Below are 21897 nucleotides of genomic sequence, written 5' to 3' on the forward strand. Positions count from 1 at the left end.
GAATAACTCCCGGGAAGAGACATGCTGTGCACAACAAGCAGTACATAACTGCCATATGTAATCATCAGTGCCTGAGAGATGGTTCCTCTGCTGTTTATTCATGGTGATATCAACCCACCTACAGGACTGGTAATGAGAGTTAGGGTCATTCATCCCAATTCATCCAAAGTAACCTCATGTGAACTCGGGAATGGCATTACAGTTCAATAGGAATACTCCATGTTAAATTCCACTGACTGGAATTGAAATGGAATTGACCCCAACTCTGCTATGGAGACATTTCCAAGCTGAGTTCCAAGGAAAGGAAATAGAATTGACCACAGCTCTGACCTACATACCAGTGATCAACAGTGGGTAATAGTACAGGCTTACGTTTGATTTGGCATCACTCTATGGTTCGTCGCTCAGTTTCCCTTTGATTTTAGCTGGGTTTATATCTAACTAATTGGCCTAATTTCCATGCATCAGTCTTAATGTAATCGTGTTAACTGCTGATAAATGGCAAAATGTTTGGCTTTGTGAAGGTGGGGGAGATGGATGTTTGTCGCACTCTCGTCAGGCTCTCTCTCTCTCTCTCCATCTCTCCCCCTCTCTCTCCACTAAACTCCCACTCCAATCAGTCTCTTATCTAAGAAGATCTTGAATCCAATTGCTCAGCTGATAGATGTCAAAGCCCTCGACTCTCTCACAATACTTCTGCTCCTCTCTCAAGATCATCCCATGGGGGGGCTTGAACTGCTTAAAGCTTTCCATTTTAGAAACTGTATGAGATCTGGGATTGTGTGTGTGCATGTGTGTCCAAGTGTGCAGATTGCTATGTCTTGGAAAGTCTGTCTGTCGGAGTGTGAGTGTGTGTGTGTGTGTGTGTGTGTTTTTGTTTTTGTGTATCCATGGAGGCAAGTGAACATATGCATGTATACAAGTGATGACTTGTCTGTGTGCATATCTGTGTGTGTGTGTGTGTGTGTACCGTTTTCATATTGTATATGAGATGAGCGGCGTGTAGAATGGTAAAGAATCTGATATGATCTTCAATAGATGAAAGCAAACCACCACACACTCTCATCTTACATGCATGAGGTCGAGTGTGCTATGACGCGCAGGCTTTGTGTGTTTGTGCATGAGTTATTGACACCTTAATTCGTAAAAATATGGAACATAATTTCAATCACTATGGCGAGATGAAGATCACTTTATTGGTCAATTGCACAGAAGGTCCAACTGAAATTCAACTTCCTCTTAACCCAATGAAATAACACACATGGAATCATTTAGTAACCAAAAAAGTGTTAAACAAATCTAAATATATTTTATATTTGAGATTCTTCCAAGTAGCCACCCTTTGCCTTGATGACAGCTTTGCACACTCTTGGCATTCTCTCAACCAGCATCATGAGGTTGTCACCTGGAATGCATTTCAATTAACAGGTGTGCCTTGGTAAAAGATAATTTGTGGAATTTCTTTCCTTCTTCATACATTTGAGCCAAACAGTTGTGTTGTGACAAGTTAGGGTTGGTATACCGAAGATAGCCCTATTTGGTAAAATACCAAGTCCATATTAGGGCAAGAACAGCTCAAATAAGCAAAGAGAAATGACAGTCCATCATTAATTGAAGGCATGAAGGTCAGTCAATCCGGAATATTTCTTCAAGTGTAGTCTCAAAAAACATCAAGCGCTATGATGACACTGGCTCTCATGAGGACCGCCACAGGAAAGGAAGACCCAGAGTTTCTGCTACAGAGGATAAGTTCATTAGAGTTACCAGCCTCGGATTGCAACCCAAATAAATGCTCCACAGAGTAACAGACACATCTCAACATCAACTGTTCAGTGGAGAATGCCTGAATCAGGTCTTCATTGTCAAATTGTTGCAAAGAAACCACTACCAAAGGACACAAATAAGAAGATGAGAGTTGCTTGTGTCAAGAAACACGAGCAATGGACATTTGACCGGTGGAAATCTGTCCTGCTCAGATGAGTCAAAAATTGAGATTTTTGGTTTCTTTGTGAGACACAGAATAGGTGGACGGATGATCTCTGCATGTGTGGTTCCCACCATGAAGCATGAAGGAGGAGGTGTGATGGTGCTTTGCTGTTGACACTGTCTGTGATTTATTTAGAATTCAAGGCACACTTAACCAGCATATGGCTACCACAGCATTCTCCAGTGATACGCCATCCCATCTTGTTTGCGCTTAGTGGGACTATCATTTGTTTTTCAACAGGACAATGACCCAACACACCTCCGGGCTGTTTGACCAAGAAGGAGGGCTATTTGACCAAGAAGGAGAGTGATGGGTGCCCGGAGTTGTTGTTGTGGGGGTAAAGTTCCTTGCTGAAGGGCACAACGACAGGCAATGGCATCTTTGATATTTACAAGATATTTCCAGTCGCATCCGGGATTTGAACTGGCAACCCTCCGGGTTGGATAAAGGCGATGCTGAGACGTAAGTAAACACTTATGGCCTTCAACAGAGAAGAAAACTATGGTGGTTTTATTGGAAGCGAATGCCAGGTTTTGATCAAATGTGGTATGGGGTGATGGTGGTAAAGCTTTTGCTCTGGGTCAGAACATGTCACATGTGCTCCCTCTCCGGCCGCTAGGTCACCAGACTGCTCGTCATGGCGCACACCTGTCACCATCATTACGCACACCTGCACGTCTTCAGACTCACCTGGTCTCCATCACCTCCCTGATTACCTTCACTTTATATGTCACTCCCGTTGGTTCCTTCCCCAGGCGTTATTGTTTCTGTTTCATGTCTGTGAGGTGTTAGTGTTTCTTGTTTTGTAGTATGTTGTGTTTATTTATTAAAATATGCACTCTCTGAACTTGCTTCCCGACTCTCAGCGCACATCGTCACAGAACATTACATTTAAACCATAAGTGGTGCATTTCTTTTTCGAACAATTCTTAGAAAGCCATTATCCAGTCTTTGCATCAGTTCATGAAAATTCAAACCAAACCATCAGTCTTGTCTTCTTTTCTCGAAGAGCTGTCTCCCAACTGAATTGCCTGTCAGGTTTCTCTGACTATACCCATTAGTAGTTTTAAAGCCATATTATTCAATTATAGGTACACACGTCATCGCGTTGAAAAGAGAACCTCTTTTGTGGAGCTGTTAGCGGTTCAGGCCATCTTCTCTTTTTTTTTTTTACGTTCTGCCACATTATTAATTTACGCACATACCTGGAAAGCATTATGAAGAAAATGCATCATGCTCATCAATACGCACAAAGGAAGGCACTTTTCTGGTCTTTAATTGTTTTAAAAGCGTCTGCGTCATTGTGTGTCTAGGTCGGTGTCTGAATGGTAAAACAACTTGCTGTCATTTGGGAAAAGTGTATTTAAACTAATTGAAAAAGTTTGTTGAAACTTGAAATTAACTCACGATGATGTTGCCTCTTATATTTTTGTTGGTCTTTGGGAAGTGGATCTTCTAAAGACGTCTTGCCATCGTATGACACATCTTAAGATGTCTAAGTAATCCCACTCTCTGATTCTGATAAGAACGCCAAGAGTCACAGTCACTCTAAGCTCAATTATTGATAATGCACTTTATCCCCGCTTGCGTAACTCTGAGTGGAGTTATCTAACTCTCTTTTCTAAGCATGATGAAGGGTTTTGAGAACCTTATTCATTCAGTCAGTGAAATACTGTATAATGATAATTCCAATAGAAGATCTCCCGCCTCATTCTTGGCCAGTTTATTAGAGTACCGTCACACATCAGTTTATTTTGGCGTTCGAGTAGTAAACCGTAAATACCCATTCTTCTTTTTCAGCTATCTTTCATGCAGAATATTTCACTAGAAACAGTGACTGGACTTCCTCTTAATGAGAACAAGATAAGTATATCAGCCATGGAGCAGCCAGTCATAGGGTACAGCCAGAGAGGAAGAGGGGAAACGAGAGGATTTACTCCACCCAAAATCTGTCCTCGTGAGAGAAGCCCGTTTTTTTGTGGTGGTCTATATGAGAGTGCCGAATTACGGGAGGCTTATTTGATCTAATAGAGGTTTCATAATGTTTATGCTGACATAAGTATATACAGACATAAGTGGTTGCGTGTGGCATTCCGGCAACTTAGAGAAAACAACTCAGTTGTGCCTGTTGTTTGCGCACGTGTCTGCCTTCTCATTGCATAGAATGGTCCCACCTGATCTCGCCTGCCTAAAATCATTGAGGACATGTATTTCCATTGTTAGAGCGGTCACTCGGCTATCTTTTCAATATAATAGATAATCTTTGGCACAGCGTCTCACCCCAATGCTGGCAAGACCATCACGGCCTGGGCTCAGGCCAATCCCATCATGCATTTCTGCTGGGCTGCAGGATGGGAAATGGCCCTGCTGTGTTGTCTTAATCGGATGGAGCCCACAGACTTTTTATTATTTTATAATCTGGTTTATGAAGTTCCTTCGCTGCCACCTGATGCTGGTTTATCTATTCATCTACCAATCTGTCTAAAAGGATGTAACTCCCTTTGACCACTTTCTATTAAAACCGTACTTTATACTAAGCTAAGTGTACCAAACATTAGTAACACCTTCCTTATATTGAGTGGCACCTCCTTTTGCCCTCAGAACAGCCTCAATTCATCAGGGCACAGACTCTACAAGGTACAATGTTGATGCCAATGCTTCCTACAGTTGTGTCAAGTTATCTGGATGTCCTTCGGTGGTGGACCATTCTTGATACACACAGGAAACTGTTTTAGCGTGAAAACCCAGCAGCATTGCAGTTCTTGTTGAGTCAAATTGTTGGGCTTGAGGTGAAGCAAATTTTTTATCAAACGGCTCCATGCCATCAACAGAAGATCTGTGGTTTTGACATGTACACTGCAAAGTCTCAAAGTTCAACGTCTTGCCTCCATCAAACGGTCTCTTTTTCGTCTTTTGCAGCTGTAAAGTATATATTGCTTAACCTCTGAAGCACCCCTCAACAAGGCTGCAAGGGCACTTCTGAAACTAAATGGTTCTTCATTGATTAATTGAGTAATGATTGCATATATTATTCAGTATCACAGGGCAACCAAATCCCCCAATGGAAAGAGAAGAACTGAGGCATGCCTGGCTCTGCTTATTTAACCATCAGAAGTAAAATAAGACCATCGACGGTGTATTGTAGGAGCTTCCTTGATTATGATGGACTGCGAGAAGAGATGAGTGATATATTTGCAACACCTACTGCGTTCTGATGCATTGATACTTTGTAAATAGTATATGTACCCTGTGTAGTTTGTACTCTACAGTAGGCCTGTCTGAAGTGCAAATGCTGGGACTTAAATGCAAATGTTATGTAAATGTTTATGTGATGTGGCCATGCTCCCACTGAGGGCCAGCTGTTCTACTTGACACACAACTAGAGAGGGAGAGGTAGAGCCAGCTGGTCCTTATAGCCTTAGAATACACACATGCATGCCATCAAACATGCACAAGACGCCCACACACACATACACTCACACACGCACACTGACATACAAGCACACACACACACACGCATACACACAAAAGTCATGGCTATGAACTGTCTCTCGCCCCAATAACTACTTGAACTTCTCTACAACTACAGAAACAGAGTACATCTCTGTGTGTTTGGGTTCGCTCAATTCACATTACATTTGGAATATTGCTCGATTTCCACTCTAAAGACATTCTCCTGGGGTCTTTCTTCTTTCATGTATAATACATGTGAACTGGAGAATTCATTCCTCAGAACCTCTATTGCTAATCCCTGTTGGAAGGAATTATATTTAACTTGTATAGGTCACAGTATTTCCCATGGGGTCTGGGATAGAGAAAATCAGCTGGTGAATTACGACTTATCTGACCCAGGTGAGAACATTAGTCATTCCGAAACCTCTCGTGAGACTTGGGTTCAGGAACCAGGTGAGGCAGAACTAGACAACTTACAAACCCCTCCCAAAATTGATGTTTTCAAAGACTTTGGCCTACTTGGTCCCCGACACTTTAATGGAATGCCAGTGGCTACAGAGTTTTTCTCTATCGTCATGATAGGGAAATGGTTGCTGGTTGGGGAGCGATGGTTGCTGTCGTTAATAAAAATGAACAGTGTTTTGCTCCCGTGCTTCGCCGTGTAGTAATTTGGCTGTGGACATCACACATCACAGCTCACTGGTATCATCATTTCTGGAGTGTGTGTGGTTTGTGTATTCATATTTTTTTTTTGCAACGAACATCTCTTCACCAAACATTTTGGTGAAATGATTTTCTTTACAAAAAAGGACAAAGGATAAACACCAATAATCAACCCCATATTCCAATAAAAATTGTTTGGTGGGATCATGGGCTCACATTATCCTACTCTCACTTCGCTTTGAAAAACTATTCCTCCTGTCAAAGACTTTTAGTTCATCCTCTGCCTCTCTCTCTCTTTCTCTCCTATTTCTCCTCAGCTGGGATGACTTATATCTTTGGGAAAGGAGGAGGCCTCATTACGTTCAACTGGCCAGCCAACGAGAGGCCAAGCACGCGCACAGACAGACTGACCATAGGGTTCAGTACTTCCCTAAAGGATGGCATCTTGGTCCGGATAGACAGTGCTCCGGGTCTGGGAGACTATCTCATGCTACACATCGTAAGTTACACTATACTCTTGCTCTGTATCTTTTATTTCTATGTCCGATTTTTGTGGATGATTTTGTGGTTTTCTGTTCTAGATTATTGTGTTTGATGTTGTTATATGAGTAACACAGAGTGACGTCAGGTGTGGGTGTGTGGGGGTGTGTGTGTGTGTGGCGAGTGGTCTGCACGCCGGTGGCTCTCCTCCTGTTAGTGCTGATCTCATCTCATCATGCTAGATTTCCTTCATTCTCCCCGGAAGGATCTTCTAGTCTTGGCAGTGGCTTTACGCACACACGCACACACACATATGCACAGTTTGCACACACGCATAAATAAGTACTCAGCTAAATATTTTGCTATTTTTTAAAATGTTATACTAATACAATTTCTCAGAGAAATAGATTTGGTTTAACAATAACTACATATTTATTTCATAAAGGTAGAGGTAAAAATGATTGACACCCCTAAAGGTTATTGTAAATATAGTAATCCAAAGTTTAGTATTTGGTAACATATTCCCATGGGGCGGCAGGGTAGCCAAGTGGTTAGAGCGTTGGACTAGTAACCGGAAGGTTGCAAGTTCAAACCCCCAAGCTGACAAGGTACAAATCTGTCGTTCTGCCCCTGAACAGGCAGTTAACCCACTGTTCCTAGGCCGTCATTGAAAATAAGAATTTGTTCTTAACTGACTTGCCTGGTTAAATAAAGGTAAAACATTTTTTTTTAAATGACTGCATCAAGCTTGTGACTCTAGAAACTTTGCAGTTTGTTTTGGTTGCGTTTCAGATTATTTTGTGCCCAATAGAAATTCATGGTAAATAATGTATTTTGGAGTTTTGGAGTTTTATTGTACATAAGAATATAATATGTTTCTTACCACTTCTACATGAATGTAGATTCTACCATGATTACGGATAATCCTGAATGAATAATGATGAGTGCGAAAGTTACAGAGGGTCAAAGGTCATACCCCAAGACATGCATGAGGTTAGCGAATCTGGGGGTAAGATATTTGACCCTCTGTAACTTTCTCACTCATTATTATTCACAATTAATTCAGGATTATCTGTAATCATGGTAGAAACATATTATATTCTCATTTATAATAAAAAATGACTCCAAAATGACACAATACATTGTTTACCATTTATTTCTATTGGACACAAAATAATCTGAAACACAACCAAAACAAACTACAAATGCATTCAACAAGTTTGTAGAGTCACAAGCTTGATGTAGTCATTGCGTACTAGGAACTTTTGACTACTTTATTTATAAACTAGTTAATTAAAGGTAAAAATAAATAAAAAATAAGACTCTTAAGGGGTGTCAATAATTTTGCAGTAATTGTGTAGGGAATCATAGTACCATCCAAACCGCTGTGAAATATATTTTCCATAACCAAAAATATTGTATTTTCATCTGTGTAAAGCTGGTGTACAAAACTGAAAGTAAAAGAAGCAAAAATGAAACGTAAGAATGGGAAGCATAGAAATAGCACAGATAGAAAAAGGACAGGTCGATAACTCACATTTTTCTGTGAATTTGGTTGGGTCGCACAAAAAGTTACATATTGTAGCTTTAAACAAAATACCCATTATTTTTTTGCTTACAATATAGCTATTTGAATATTTGAATGATTTATTTTATAGAGTCATTATTGCTAATCTTTATCAAGGTTGTTAATAATTTTGGAACCCACTGTGTAATTATGCTAAATTCACATACACACTCACACACACATATGCTGCACACCCACACACATGCATACCAAATTACACATCTACACACACACACATGCATACCAAATTATACATCTACACACACACATGTATACCAAATTACACATCTACACACACACATGCATACCAAATTACATATCTACACACACACATGCATACCAAATAACACATCTACACACACACATGCATACCAAATAACACATCTACACACACACATGCATACCAAATTACACATCTACACACACACATGCATACCAAATAACACATCTACACACACACTTGCATACCAAATTACACATCTACACACACACATGCATACCAAATTACACATTTACACACACACATGCATACCAAGTTACACATCTACACACACACATGCATACCAAATCACACATCTACACACACACATGCATACCAAATTACACATCTACACACACACATGCATACCAAATTACACATCTACACACACACATGCATACCAAATTACACATCTACACACACACACACACACACACAGGTCGTCAGTAGGATCACTGAGAGATTTTTAAAATTGTTATTCTTTATAGATTTGGCTCTTAGATATACTCATAAAGTATCAGAGTCTATAGCGCTGCCAGTGGTGGAAAAAGTACTCAATTGTCATACTTAAAAGTAAAGATACCTTAATAGAAAATGACTCAAGTAAAAGTGAAAGTCACCCAGTAAAATATTACCAAAGACTAAAAGTATTTGGTTTTAAGTATACTTAAGTATCAAAAGTAAATGTAGTTGCTAAAATGTACTTAATTATCAAAAGTAAAAGTATAAATCAATTCAAATTCTTTATATTAAGCAAACCAGACGGCACAATTGTAAAAACATTTTTTATTGACGGATAGCCAGGGGCACACTCCAACACTCAGACATAATTGACAAATGAAGCATTTGATGTTTAGTGAGTCCACCAGATCAGAGACAATAGGGATGGCCAGGGATGTTCTCTTGATAAGTGTGTGAACTGGACCATTTTCCTGTCAAAATGTAATGAGTAATATGGGTGTCAGGCTAAATGTATGGAGTAAAAAGTACATTATTTTCTTTAGGAATGTAGTGAAGTAAAAGTAAACGTTGGCAAAAATATAAATAGTGAAGTACAGATACCCCCCAAAACTACTTATGTTCTACTTTAAAGCATTTTTACATAAGTACTTTACACCACTGAGCGCTGCCTTTCTCCCTTTTTGTGGAGTCCTGGTCTGTATAATGTATAGTTGGTTTGCCTGGCAGAATGAAAGCAGTTCCATTGGTCTAATGCATTGTGATTTTTTCACACTCTGTCCAGTGCTTTTATCATCACTGGTGAATTAATACAATATATAAACAAAAGCATGTGGACACCCCTTAAAATAAGTGGATTAGGCTATTTCAGCCATACCCGTTACTGACAGGTGCATAAAATTGTGCACAAAGCCAAACATTGGCAGTAGAATGGCCTTACTGAAGAGCTCAGCAACTTTCAACGTGGCACCGTCATAGGATGCCATCTTTCCAACAAGTCAGTTTGTCAAATTTCTGCCCCGCTAGAGCTGTCGCGTTCAACTGTAAGCGCTGCTATTGTGAAGTGGAAATGTCTAGGAGCAACAACGGCTCAGCCGCAAAGTGGTAGGCCACACAAGCTCACAGAACGGAACCACCGAGCGCTTAAAAATCATCTGTCCTCGGTTACAACACTACTGAGTTCCAAACTGTCTCTGGAAGCAACGTCAGCACAACTGTTGGTCAGGAGCTTCATGAAATGGGTTTCCATGGCCGAGCAGCCGCACACAAGCCTAACATCACCATATGCGCAATGCCAAGTGTCTGCTGGTGTGGTCTAAAGCTTAACGCCATTGGATTCTAAAGCAGTTGAAACATGTTCCCTGGAGTGATGAATCACTCTTCATCATCTGGCAGTCCAACGGACAAATCTGGGTTTGGCAGATGCCAGGGGAATGCTACCTGCCTGAATGCATAGAGCCAACTGTAAAGTTTGGTGGAGGAGGAATAATGGTCTGGGGCTGTTTTTCATGGTTCGTGCTAGGCCCCTTAGTTCCAGTGAAGGGTACAGCATACAACGCTACAGCATACAATGACGTTCAAGACGATTCAAGACAAAGTTGGGGTCAATACAGAATTGGTTTGTCAAGACCGGTTTGGAAGAACTTGACTGGCCTGCACAGAGCCCTGACCTCAACTCCATCAAACACTTTTGGGATGAATTGGAACACCGACTGCAAGTCCGACCTCACTAATGCTCTTGTGGCTGAATGGAAACAAGTCCCCGCAGCAATGTTCCAACATCTGATGGAAAGCCTTCTCAGAAGAGTAGAGGCTGTTATAGCAGCATAGGGGGACCAACTTCATATTAATGCCCAAGATTTTGGAATGACATGTTCCACGAGCAGGTGTCCACATACTTTTGGTCATGTAGTGTATATTCCAACTAATTGGATTTGTTCATAAATGATTGACCTTGTCCTGTATGGCTGGCTGCCTCAATGCCTACACTCTCTGTAAGGGGATGGTTGGGGTAGAAAAATCCTCTATAATTTGTCTTTCTCACTCACAAAGACACATGTACCCACACACACATTCCTCTATCGTTCTCTCTTTCTTTCTTTCACCCTCTCCATCTGTCCACTGTTTTATTGTGGCTCTCGAGTCCGGTCTGTTGGGACTCCTCCGGCCTTAACGGGCGGTCAAAGCAATGGCACCACACCAGATCTCCATACATGCCCTCCCTCACCGCTCCACCTCACCCCAAATTGGGACCTCTTTCCCGGGGAAGGGCGGACAAACGCTGGCCCTGCCAAATCGGCTCAAATCTGGAGCACAAACCTGCAGTTAAGGGAATTGAGACATTTGTGTGTCATTATAGGGGTTGATTCAAACTTGGCTTTGTTTTACATGTTGAAAACTACATTAAACAAAAGCATACTAGCTTATTAACAACATATTATTAAAGTAACAAAGACCTATCAAACCGTTTGTTCAGACAGTTAATCATTCAGATGTTGTTCAATCTACAGTATATGATCTCTTGATTTAAAAAATAAATAAATTATTTTTTAATCACTCTCCATTTCCCCCCCTGCAGCTCCCAATCAAAGCAATGATAGGCCTAAGTGTCATGGTTTTGGCCTTTAAACAAAGTGAAATGATTCCACACCATGATATTGGTCATGTGTTTTATTCTGGGACATATGCAACAGACTGGGGTCTCGTCCTCTACACAGCCCTGACATGCTGACTTTGGCTAGAAAAGACCGGAGAGTGAGGTGGAGAGAGAGAGGAGGAGAGAGAGAGAGAGTGGAGGTGAGGTAAAACAACAGATTGTCCCTGCTGTCCCCCAGGGCTCTGGAGCGTTAGCAGGTTCACCGCCGTCGGTTCCTCTTGGGCTGACTCAAGACGTGGCATTTTCACCCGATAAACGTCCATCCTCTGACCTTTGTGGAGAGCAGGGATGGAGGTCCACCTCGTTGTGGACACGCGGGCCCCTGAGGCTGGGCAAATGTCACATCCACTGTCCTTCAAACATGTCACATCCACTGTTGCAGATGTCGACTGCCCAAATGGCAACCTGGATAGAGGAATTAGAGGAATCAGACAGAAACAAGAGACAAAGAGTGTTTACTCACTGCACTCGTTAATCTTCATTGTGCTGGCTGGCTCATAGGGCAACAATACTGTATATCTGCAAAAGTGCTCCACCTCTGGCTGTCTTTGATCGTCTTCTCTTCGTGCTGTGGTGTCAACAGTAAGATGAACGGACTGCTCTCAGTCTGGGGGAAGTGGCCTGACATAGAACGTTTTGGCTTTTGAGTCCTAAAGCATCAGAATATGACTCAGTAGAGAATTCCTCCATTTAAGTTACAACAACATGCATATGGTCAGAGAACCTGTTTGATCGAAATCCAGATGTGCAATTTGGTTGAACAAGTAAAATTTGCGGCTTGAATTGATTCATCCAATGGCAGTTTATCATCTGGGAGTCACAGCTCATTACGGTAGCAGGCTGGTGCTTCCTAAACTTAGCAGGCCAAAGCCAAGGGGAACCCATGTGCTTAGGTCAAAGGAATGCTGTGTAATGTGGTGCCATATTTCTTCCGGCAGAATGAAAAGTCTCTCTGTAGATTAAAGTCTTCATCGATCTGAGGATCAGGCGTCACCAGACTGCTCCTCTAGCCAAATGGGCCATCTGCCTAGATAAACCAGTGCCAAGGAGTCTTTCCTCTCTCTTGCTCTCGCTCTCTTTCTTTTTCTCTCTCTTGCTTTCTACCTATCTCACTTGAGCTAGCTCCCTTCTTGATATATTTCTAATTCACCAGCTCAGCAATTAATCTCTTCTTGTTCTTTACCTCTTTTTCCCTTTCGTTCTTCTAAACTCAAAAACTAATTGGAGAAAGTTTGATGATGAAAAAAGTTATTTGTAAAGGAATTTTGTATTCACTTTCTTCCTCTCCCCTCTCTTCTGTAATCTGCTAACGGAGGAGTCCCTGTACCGAGATGCATATTTGTTGGTGGGGAAACGCTCTCTAGTCATTAACGACAAAAGTCTTCACTTCCTCCATACCGCTGCACAGCATGCTGGGTAGCGTATAATTAGAGCCAAACTGAATGTATCTTCAAATTGCTACTCGCACAGAGAGTTTTTCTTTTTACATGGGTGGTCGGGCAAAATATCCAATCTGGCTTTAAGTGGAGCTCTTATGACAATTATTTACAGCATTTTTTTCCTGCTGCATTTATGTAGTCTGTATATTCTTCCTTATTATTTTGTTTTTGAAAAAGCCAAATGCATGGCCTTAGTGTATGGCATCGCTTCTATTGTATAGCGAACCTCAAATGGACTATACTTACTGCAGTTAACCGTGGTTAAATTAGGTTAGGCTAGACGTTTAAATAGTTATAGCCAAATAAAGGGAGTCCAATCTCTTTGAGTTGAGAATCATTACATGGTCGTTCTCCACGTATCGACAGCGGACGCACACAAGAAAAAAAGGACAAATAGCCCAGACACTAACATCTGTCGCCACCCCACGTGTTCCAATAAAATCCTATAAGGCAGAGAGATCAGAGTGTACAGGAAATCTATAGTGTTGATAGGTTCTAATCAGCAGGGAGCATAACTACACTTCGCCCGTTGATTTTCAATCAGGAGAAAAACCTCCTCTGCAGACGCATCAATATGCCACGGGCCCTCTCCCACTTTCCCACTGCTATCAGCTGGCAGTAGCATTAGGGGAGAGAGGTAGCACATTACCTGTGCTTGTTTCGACTGGGGACGAGAGCTGCCATTATAGGTGTAATAGAACTGTTCGTTTCCCTCTGTGTTGGGATTGTGAAAGCTTGACGGCACACACTCCAAAGGAAAAATCGGACTTCATTTTTAAACCACCTAGCTGACATTGACTGTTGTTTTCATCGAACTGGTGGTGAATTTAAGAACTTAATGTGATCAGCTTGTGTGTTCCTTTCAGAAACAGATTAGCTACAAGTGAGACACTTGCCAAACGGTCTTGTAAAACAGCTAGCTCCTTAGGTAGAGTAGATATAAAGGTATGCAGATATTACTGAAGTATGTGGGTCCCCATTGGCTCAGTTGGTAGAGGATGGTGCTTGCAATGCCAGGGTTGTGGGTTTGATTCCCGCAGGGGACCAGTATGAGAATGTATGCACTCACTACTGTAAATTGCTCTGGATAGGAGTGTCTCCTAAATAACTAACATTTGAATGTCAAAAATGTCATTTTCCCTTCAAAGGTATTTATTGATAGAACGACGTTTTAATGAGTAAACCCACTTATTGTGTTGTTTTTACTGAGCTGATTCCCTCCCCTGATGGAAGTAATCAAAGGCACATCTGCATCAACCAAGCAGGACAACAAGACATCACATTGTCATTCATTCGAATGAATAAAGCAGGCGGATGTAAGACGTACTAATGAGGGCCATAGCAGGATAGAGTACACTGTGAAAGGGAGTCGTTATCTAGCCATCTAAATAGCAACAAGACCTACTGGAGACAAGCGGGAAAGGAGTTCTAACAGTTTTTATTTCAAATGATTGGTTTGATTTAGCTAGAATCTAAGGAGAAAGGGAGAGGGGTGAGATTACATCCCGACCCATCTTGTTCCTATTAAAAAATAAATAAATGTAAGTATCAATATTTGTGTATAAAATTGTGTTTGGGCATAAATTATGTTGGTTTGACACCAAGGCATTTCCAATTCGACATTTTATGCAGACAGAAGTCTTTGCAGTTATTGCTACCAAGCCCATTCTTTTTTTTATGGGGAGCATGACAAGACACCCCGAGATACCAGAGATGCCTCATTAGAATGACTGAGGATATCAAACAGTCATAGTCTTGTCACAGCGAGGCAGGTTAAATGCTCTGGAAGTCTGTAAGGATCAGGGCAGACGCTTTCTGAGGGTTTTCCTTTCATGTGTCCCTCCCTCCTCAGAAAGACCTAACTTTCATCTCTATTATCCTGGCTTTATGAATCAATACTTCAGGGTTTAATATTACCTCTAATGCTGTTTGAAAATCTAACACTCACACACACCGACACATATTCACACACATACACACTGTGTCTGTCGCTCTCTGTCTCTCTCTCTCTCAATTCAAGTCAAAGTGCTTTATTGGCATGGGAAACATATGTTTACATTGCCAAAGCAAGTGAAATAGATAACAAACAAAAGTGAAATAAGAAATATAAATTAACAGTAGACATTACACTCACAAAAGTTCGAAAGGAATAGAGACATTTCAAATGTCATATTATGGCTATATACAGTGTTGTAACGATGTGCAAAATAAATAAACATAAATATGGGTTTAATTTAACATGGTGTTTGTTCTTCACTGGCAACAGGTCACACATCTTGCTGCTGTGATGGCACACTATGGTAGTTCACCCAATAGATATGGGAGTTTATCAAAATTGCATTTGTATTTGAATTCTTTGTGGGTCTGTGTAATCTGAAGGAAACATGTGTCTCTAATATGGTCATACATTTGGCAGGAGGTTAGGAAGTTAGCCTAGAGGGGGGTGTAATGCTCCCCCTCGCCAAACCCCTGGCCCTTCTTATCAGCATGAGTAATGGAATCAGTTTAGGATGGAAGTCATAATTATATGTTCCCTCTTTGGAGAAAGGCAGGCTTAGCTGTAGCCCCTTCAGGCTTCTTTGTGTCTCAGAGCGAGCAGGCAATAGTTGTAATGCGATCCCCCTAAGGTATATTTCTGATCTGGAAGTTGCATTAAATTGGATGGTGGTCGGTTTTGATAGCCAATGAATTTGAGCTGCGTGTTTTTCAGAAGCGGCCGAACCCAAGCTGAGATGAAGCAGGAAGATGGAAAAAAAATGCACTTGGCCACAAAGGTCAGGTCCAACGCTGCCTATCGATCCGCCCGGTCCGTTTCGGGTTTGCGAAAACTCGGAAAATAGACCGGCTCAGAAAACTGGAGAGGACGGTGGGGGATGCGTCCGGATGGACCTACCTTAATGCCGGTTTCAATTTCATTGGCTAATCAGTTCCCATTCCCCGTCCTCGCCAGCCTGTCGTTTGAGTGACACCGATGGATTCTCGATAGAAAGTGGAAAACTGTCACTCTGTTTTGGCTTGTTCTAATGTGGTCAGAGGTATAGCGTTGTGACAGGCCAGGTTTGCCAATACTTAGGAAGTGCTGAGACTGATGTGAGAGCGGGAGGACCAAGTCTCTAAATGTGTACAGTAACTTCAGGGATAATCATTGTAAGCCTAGGGGAGAGTGGAGCTGGGTCTCACATTGTGTTCGTTGTCACAGTGCTCACTACCAAATATCTGCCGAGTGCTGTGAATTGGGCTGTAATTTCTAGGTAAAGAGTGTAAAGTGTGAGAAACAGCCCCGTCTCTGCTGCTGCGTTATTATTATCGGGATAATAATAGCAGCCTTGCAGCTGAAGCTCTAGTGATGTCATTGGCCCTGAAAGGAGTTGTTTGAACGACTCATCATGTTTTAAACATGGCAGCTTCTGAGAGGAGATTTGCATAAACAGCTGTCTCTGAGACAACGGCCGAGGTGTCGGCGGGCTGTAGGCGTATCCCCGAAGACAGTGCTTCAAGAGGGAAGGGAGAAACTTGAGTTCCCCGACTTTCAATGGATCACTTTTATTATCCGACCCCCCCCAAAAATAATGTGTCCTTCACCATCAAACTTTTACCACAAAGAGAGAGAACATGCGATTCTCTCGAGCCCGAATATGTATTTTCTTTTCGCACATAGGCAGGGGGATAATGTATTAATCCGTAAGTGGCACAGAATGTTTTCTGTCCATGTTTTTTGTTATGCGTTCACCGTATGCAGGCCATCATTTCCTGTGAAAATTGCTGCCGGTCCGACTCACCTCCACCTCTCCAATTGGCTAACAGCAGGGGGCAGCAGGAGGATAGAGTTCTTCTCAGAAATCCTTCGTTGGATTTCTTTATTCACAGTCACCTCCTACATGCAGACACACCTTCAGATGGAGTTGGAGTGTGTTTGTGTGAACGCCGAGCCAGAGATGACACGCAGACAGTAATTATCACACTCAGTTTGGCAAAGTGGATACGGTGCTCTACAGGAGAGTATGTGGCTCAGACGTTTGATTTGATTTGATTGATTAGGATCCCCATTAGCCGACGTCAATTGCGACAGCTAGTCTTAATGGGGTTTACGACATAACGAAAAAGACATTACAGACATTAGACTTTACAATTTACACGCATTTGAATACATCAACATGTAGTGTGTGTGTGTCTGTGTGTGTGTGCATCTATCAGTTACAAAGTAGGCCAAATGTAAGATTTCAGAACAGCTAGACTTGATACTGGTAGGTGAACACAAATAATATAACTTCAGTCAAGCTTCAGTGGCTATTCAATCAAGTCACACGTCATGTTTCAAAGCATTAGATTGTAATAATGTTAGATTGGATATGATTATGCCATCATCTATGAAATCACCTGTCCATCCCTAAGCACGACTCAGATCAATTCTGTCCTCAACAGAGATGGATATTAAAGTGAATATCTATTTCCATTCTCAAAATAAAGAGAGAAGCTTTTAGCCCGTCTTAATATAGAGAGGATCCAGGAAGGGCAGCATTTCCATTTCAGTTTTTGACTTTGTGAATTATCAAAAGAGAGCGTAATGAAACCACAGAATAGTGGCAGTTTAGTTGAAGGTTTTATAGTAATCAGAATGATATAAAAGTGTGAATGCATCCATTATATCCCAAAAGTAGGGTAGAAAACGAACTTAGTCCAACTGTGTATAGGCTGGTTGAGTCTTTACTATACTTTTATTTTGGGTTTGGAAGCAGTGTTATTGCACCCTTTTCTTGACATAAACGGTAAAAGCTATCACTTTTTTATGTAACCCAAGTTGTTAGAAACACCGTTTCTTTCTTCTTGTAAAGGCAGACTCCTTTCATCTGAACATTTCTATGGTACTAGCTCTCTAACTGGGGTAGAGAGAAACTTGAATCAGTAGTGGGAAGGATGGTCTCCCCTTTGTCCATTTCACAGTATTTATTTTATGCTACAGTATCATTAAATAATCAGGCATATTGAAAATAAAAGTGTGTGTGTGTACGCGTGCGTGTGTGTGTGCTAATGGCATGCAGACCTGGTCAGGATGAAGGGAGAGGCGTAAGTGCAGGTCAGCATGTGTTCTCGCCCACTCATGTTTATTTTATAAAGCCCAGCCGCTGGCGAAAGCTTGTTACCTTCTTGTTGTCGCCATGGTAATGGATGTTACCACCTTGACGTGTCGCCTTGCCTGTTTATTTCAGTCCATTTAAGTCGTGGTATATAAAGTTATGTGGCAGGCGGCGAATGGGGGTGTTTTGAGTGGTTCACAATGGGGTACTCTAAACTTTTCAAAGTATACTAACAGCGGCCGGCAGTTGTTAGGTAAGTGTTGTTGTTTTATTTCTTTAATAAGTAAGAAACCCTGGTCTGCCAATGTAAGATCGGTTTGGCTATTCTATCAGGAGAGGAGAAGAGCTACACATTTCCATGCAAGTGTTCAAAACCCTTGTAAATAAGCACTTCCTTCCAAAAACACTGACAGACGTACAAAACTGGACCGTGTTTTTACATTTTTCTAGGTTGGAAAACCAGGTGGTTGAGACCCGTCATTTCCCCCCTCTTCAAAATCTTACAAACAGGGGGAACTGAGGTGTGAGCCGAGTGCTTTTGAAGGTGTCCAACTCCACGCTCCATAGCAAAGGGTGTCTACCAGGGCTGTGTATCCGCAACTTTTTTTTCCTTTGGTGAAATAGTACCCCTCTCCTATTCAGTTAGTATGGGAAAAGGACAGTCAGGTAATTGGAAGTCTGTTGGTTTCCAAGCAGTCACTGGAGGTGAGGAGGAAAGCATTGTGGAGCCTGAAGATTCAGGTCACCGCAACCACACACACAATAAAGAACAGCCTGTCAAAATACACCTGCAGAGCCAGTGGGAGAAAATCGACCACTCTTGGGTGGAGTATAAGCCATCAGGTAGGTAGAGAGAGGGAGGGAGAGGAAGTATGGGGATGTATAGAAAGAGAGAGGGAGAGAGAAACAGAGAGATGGAGAGAAAGGTGAGAGAGGAGCTTTACACCTGTTCTAAAGTAGAGGCTAATCTTTTTTTGTTCTTCTACAACATTTATGAGACAACTGGTTATGAAATGTGTGTGGAAATGTGTGTGTGTGTGTGTGTGTGTGCGTGTGCGTGCTTAACCACTGCTTACTCCTACTATTATGTCAAGCAGTAGCCTGTCAATCCAATCATTAATTGGATGGTATTTAAACAATGACTGAGCAAGATGTAAGAGCTAGCTGTTTGTTTTGATTGAAGACTCATCACATTCCAGAACTAAAACACCGATTATATTTTAATCCCTAGCAATAAAGAGAGAAAAAAACAAGCCACAATTGTATACAGCCGCAGTTAAAGATACGCACGATCAACATAGCATTTGAACATTGAAATCCCTTGTCATTGAGTTGGCCTGAAATGCGAAGTATGAATTTCAACAACACCTGAAATAGAATTTTCATCATACTCAGAATTGTACAATACATGCCCTTATGTATAGGATGTACATCTAAAGTTAATAAGATACAGGTACTATTTTTACCTGACAACCTTATTGTGTCAACTAAAGTAGAGATGTGAAGAGATTGCCTTCAAACGCCTTTCTAAACCACACCAGCTCGCTGAGGCAATGTCCCTGTCCGTCTCAGTGCTGTTTGCCTTCTCTACCTGTCATTCCCTTGTCTTGATTGACAGATCACAGAAAGCCTGGTTTACTTTGAGCCTGACGGGAATCAAGGCAGGTAAATAAAAACAGATGAGGGAGAGGCTTTGAAAGACAAACAGCTAGATACCATCAGGGGGATTTTGTTCGATTCGACCATCCAATCTCAGTTATTCAGTTAATTACTTGAAATGGTGGCCACCACCAATGGTGACTAGTACCGTCCTTCCAATAGAACTCAGTCAGTCCTTCCAATAGAACTCAGCCACTCCTTTCAATAGAAGTCAGTCAGTCCTTCCAATATAACTGTCAGTCCTTCCAATATAACTCAGTCAGTCATTCCAACAGAACTCAGCCAGTCCTTCCAACAGAACTCAGCCAGTCCTTCCAATATAACTCAGTCAGTCCTTCCAACAGAACTCAGCCAGTCCTTCCAACAGAACTCAGCCAGTCCTTCCAACAGAACTCAGCTAGTCCTTCCAATATAACTCAGTCAGTCCTTCCAACAGAACTCAGCCAGTCCTTCCAATAGATCTCAGTCAGTCCTTCCAATAGATCAGTCAGTCCTTCCAATAGATCTCAGTCAGTCCTTCCAATAGATCTCAGTCAGTCCTTCCAATAGAACTGTCAGTCCTTCCAATAGAACTGTCAGTCCTTCCAATAGATCTCAGTCAGTCCTTCCAATAGATCTGTCAGTCCTTCCAATAGATCTCAGTCAGTCCTTCCAATAGATCTGTCAGTCCTTCCAATAGATCTCAGTCAGTCCTTCCAATAGATCTCAGTCAGTCCTTCCAATAGAACTGTCAGTCCTTCCAATATAACTGTCAGTCCTTCCAATATAACTCAGTCAGTTCTTCCAATAGAACTCAGTCCTTCTAAAATAACACAGCCTGTCCTTCCAATAGAACTCAGACAAGACAAGAAAAAGCATGGAGGTTTAGCTACAATCCACTAAAACTCCAACTCAAGCCCCTCTTCACAGTCACACAGACAAAAACTTTTGTGAAGTCTCGCTGCTGCGTTCTGTGTCAGATAGCGCTGACTCTCTGACTAATGCAAAATATTTAGCCATGTAGCGTCGTTCACCTGTGAACACTGCTTGGCTTCCTGGACCCTCTAGTCTCAGAACACGATTGATACTATAGTACTGTAGACGGCAATTATGGGATGTGCTTTTACAGAGCGAGGCATGGTAATGATACGGTACATTGGGTAAACTTCGGTACCCTAAACAGTACTCCCACACAAGGGCCAGCCAATTACGGGGACCATTCTGTCTCTGGTATCATTACAGCTGCTGGGGTAAAAGCATCAACGATGAAAAAAATACCTTTTAGAGGTTTCTCCTGTGGTGTTGAAGCCTCTTTTTTGGCTATTACCTATATGTCCTCGCCTTTCCAGTGTTGAATACACATCCCCACTCACAATGTACAGCATCTTTGTCACGATTTTGGTAAAGCAAGCCAGTGGTCAAAATTTCAGATCTATCAACATGATATCAACAGTATATCAGCATTTAACAGTGTCGTATTTTGGTTGCTTGCTTGTCCATGTGTCATCATGACCCATATTAGAAATTAAACAATACACGCATGTCTTAAACTGCAAACTGGAAGCTTATATCTGTGATTGGGTACAATTCTGCAATGTCATTTGACAACATAAAAAAGGTTAAAAAAAGGTATGTTTTTATGTAATGCAAGTTGTTGAATGGAGCCCTGTATCGGCTGTTAGGAAACCCCACAGTGCTGTCACTGCAAGACAGATGAATGGGAAGAAGAAATGAGTAATCTTTAAAAATTAAAATAAATCTCTAAAGGCACCATATGTTTTTGTCACCAAAATAACTAATAGCAAGGAAGTTTAGTAAATCAAAATTATATCTCACTATTTTCTTCTCAGCTCTGCATTTCAGTATCCAGCAGTAGCTGTCAATATTAACTCAAATTAACCCATTGCCTAAAGCTGCAGATAAACTTGATCTCTTTTTTTATTTCATTCCACAAATCAAAGTGTTGACAGGGAGACAAATTGCAGGGAAGGGAAGCGTGAGTTTGAGTGAATGCTGCTCTGTATGTGGTCCAGACACAATCATGACTCAAATGGGAGAGAAAAAATAGATTAGAAAGACAGGTTATTCACACCGCTCCTGAAAAAAAACTGAAAACTGGGTCATTTTAGAATAATATTTTGACAGTTTTATTCCAGGTAGAATACATAAGTGCGTAAGTAAATCCAAAACTAGATTGATGTATCTCTAGGTACCATTTTTC

At 41.5% G+C, this 21897-nt stretch overlaps 1 protein-coding gene across 23 annotated transcripts in view; it reads left to right on the plus strand.

Moving 5' to 3' along the window:
• The window catches only part of nrxn3a (neurexin 3a), a 426603-nt gene that overhangs the window by 307833 nt on the left and 96873 nt on the right, over nt 1–21897 (plus strand). For all 23 annotated transcript variants that reach the window (XR_004210558.1, XR_004210560.1, XR_004210563.1 and 20 more), the window contains one exon: nt 6421–6602. Coding sequence is in view for 16 of the 23 variants with exons in the window: in XM_031828538.1 (XP_031684398.1) it covers nt 6421–6602 (182 nt within the window). In the remaining 7 variants the exon portion in view is untranslated. The remainder of the gene's footprint in view (nt 1–6420; nt 6603–21897) is intronic.

Source organism: Oncorhynchus kisutch, linkage group LG7 (genome assembly GCF_002021735.2).
Source record: "Oncorhynchus kisutch isolate 150728-3 linkage group LG7, Okis_V2, whole genome shotgun sequence".
NCBI classification, from domain to species: Eukaryota; Metazoa; Chordata; class Actinopteri; order Salmoniformes; family Salmonidae; genus Oncorhynchus; species Oncorhynchus kisutch.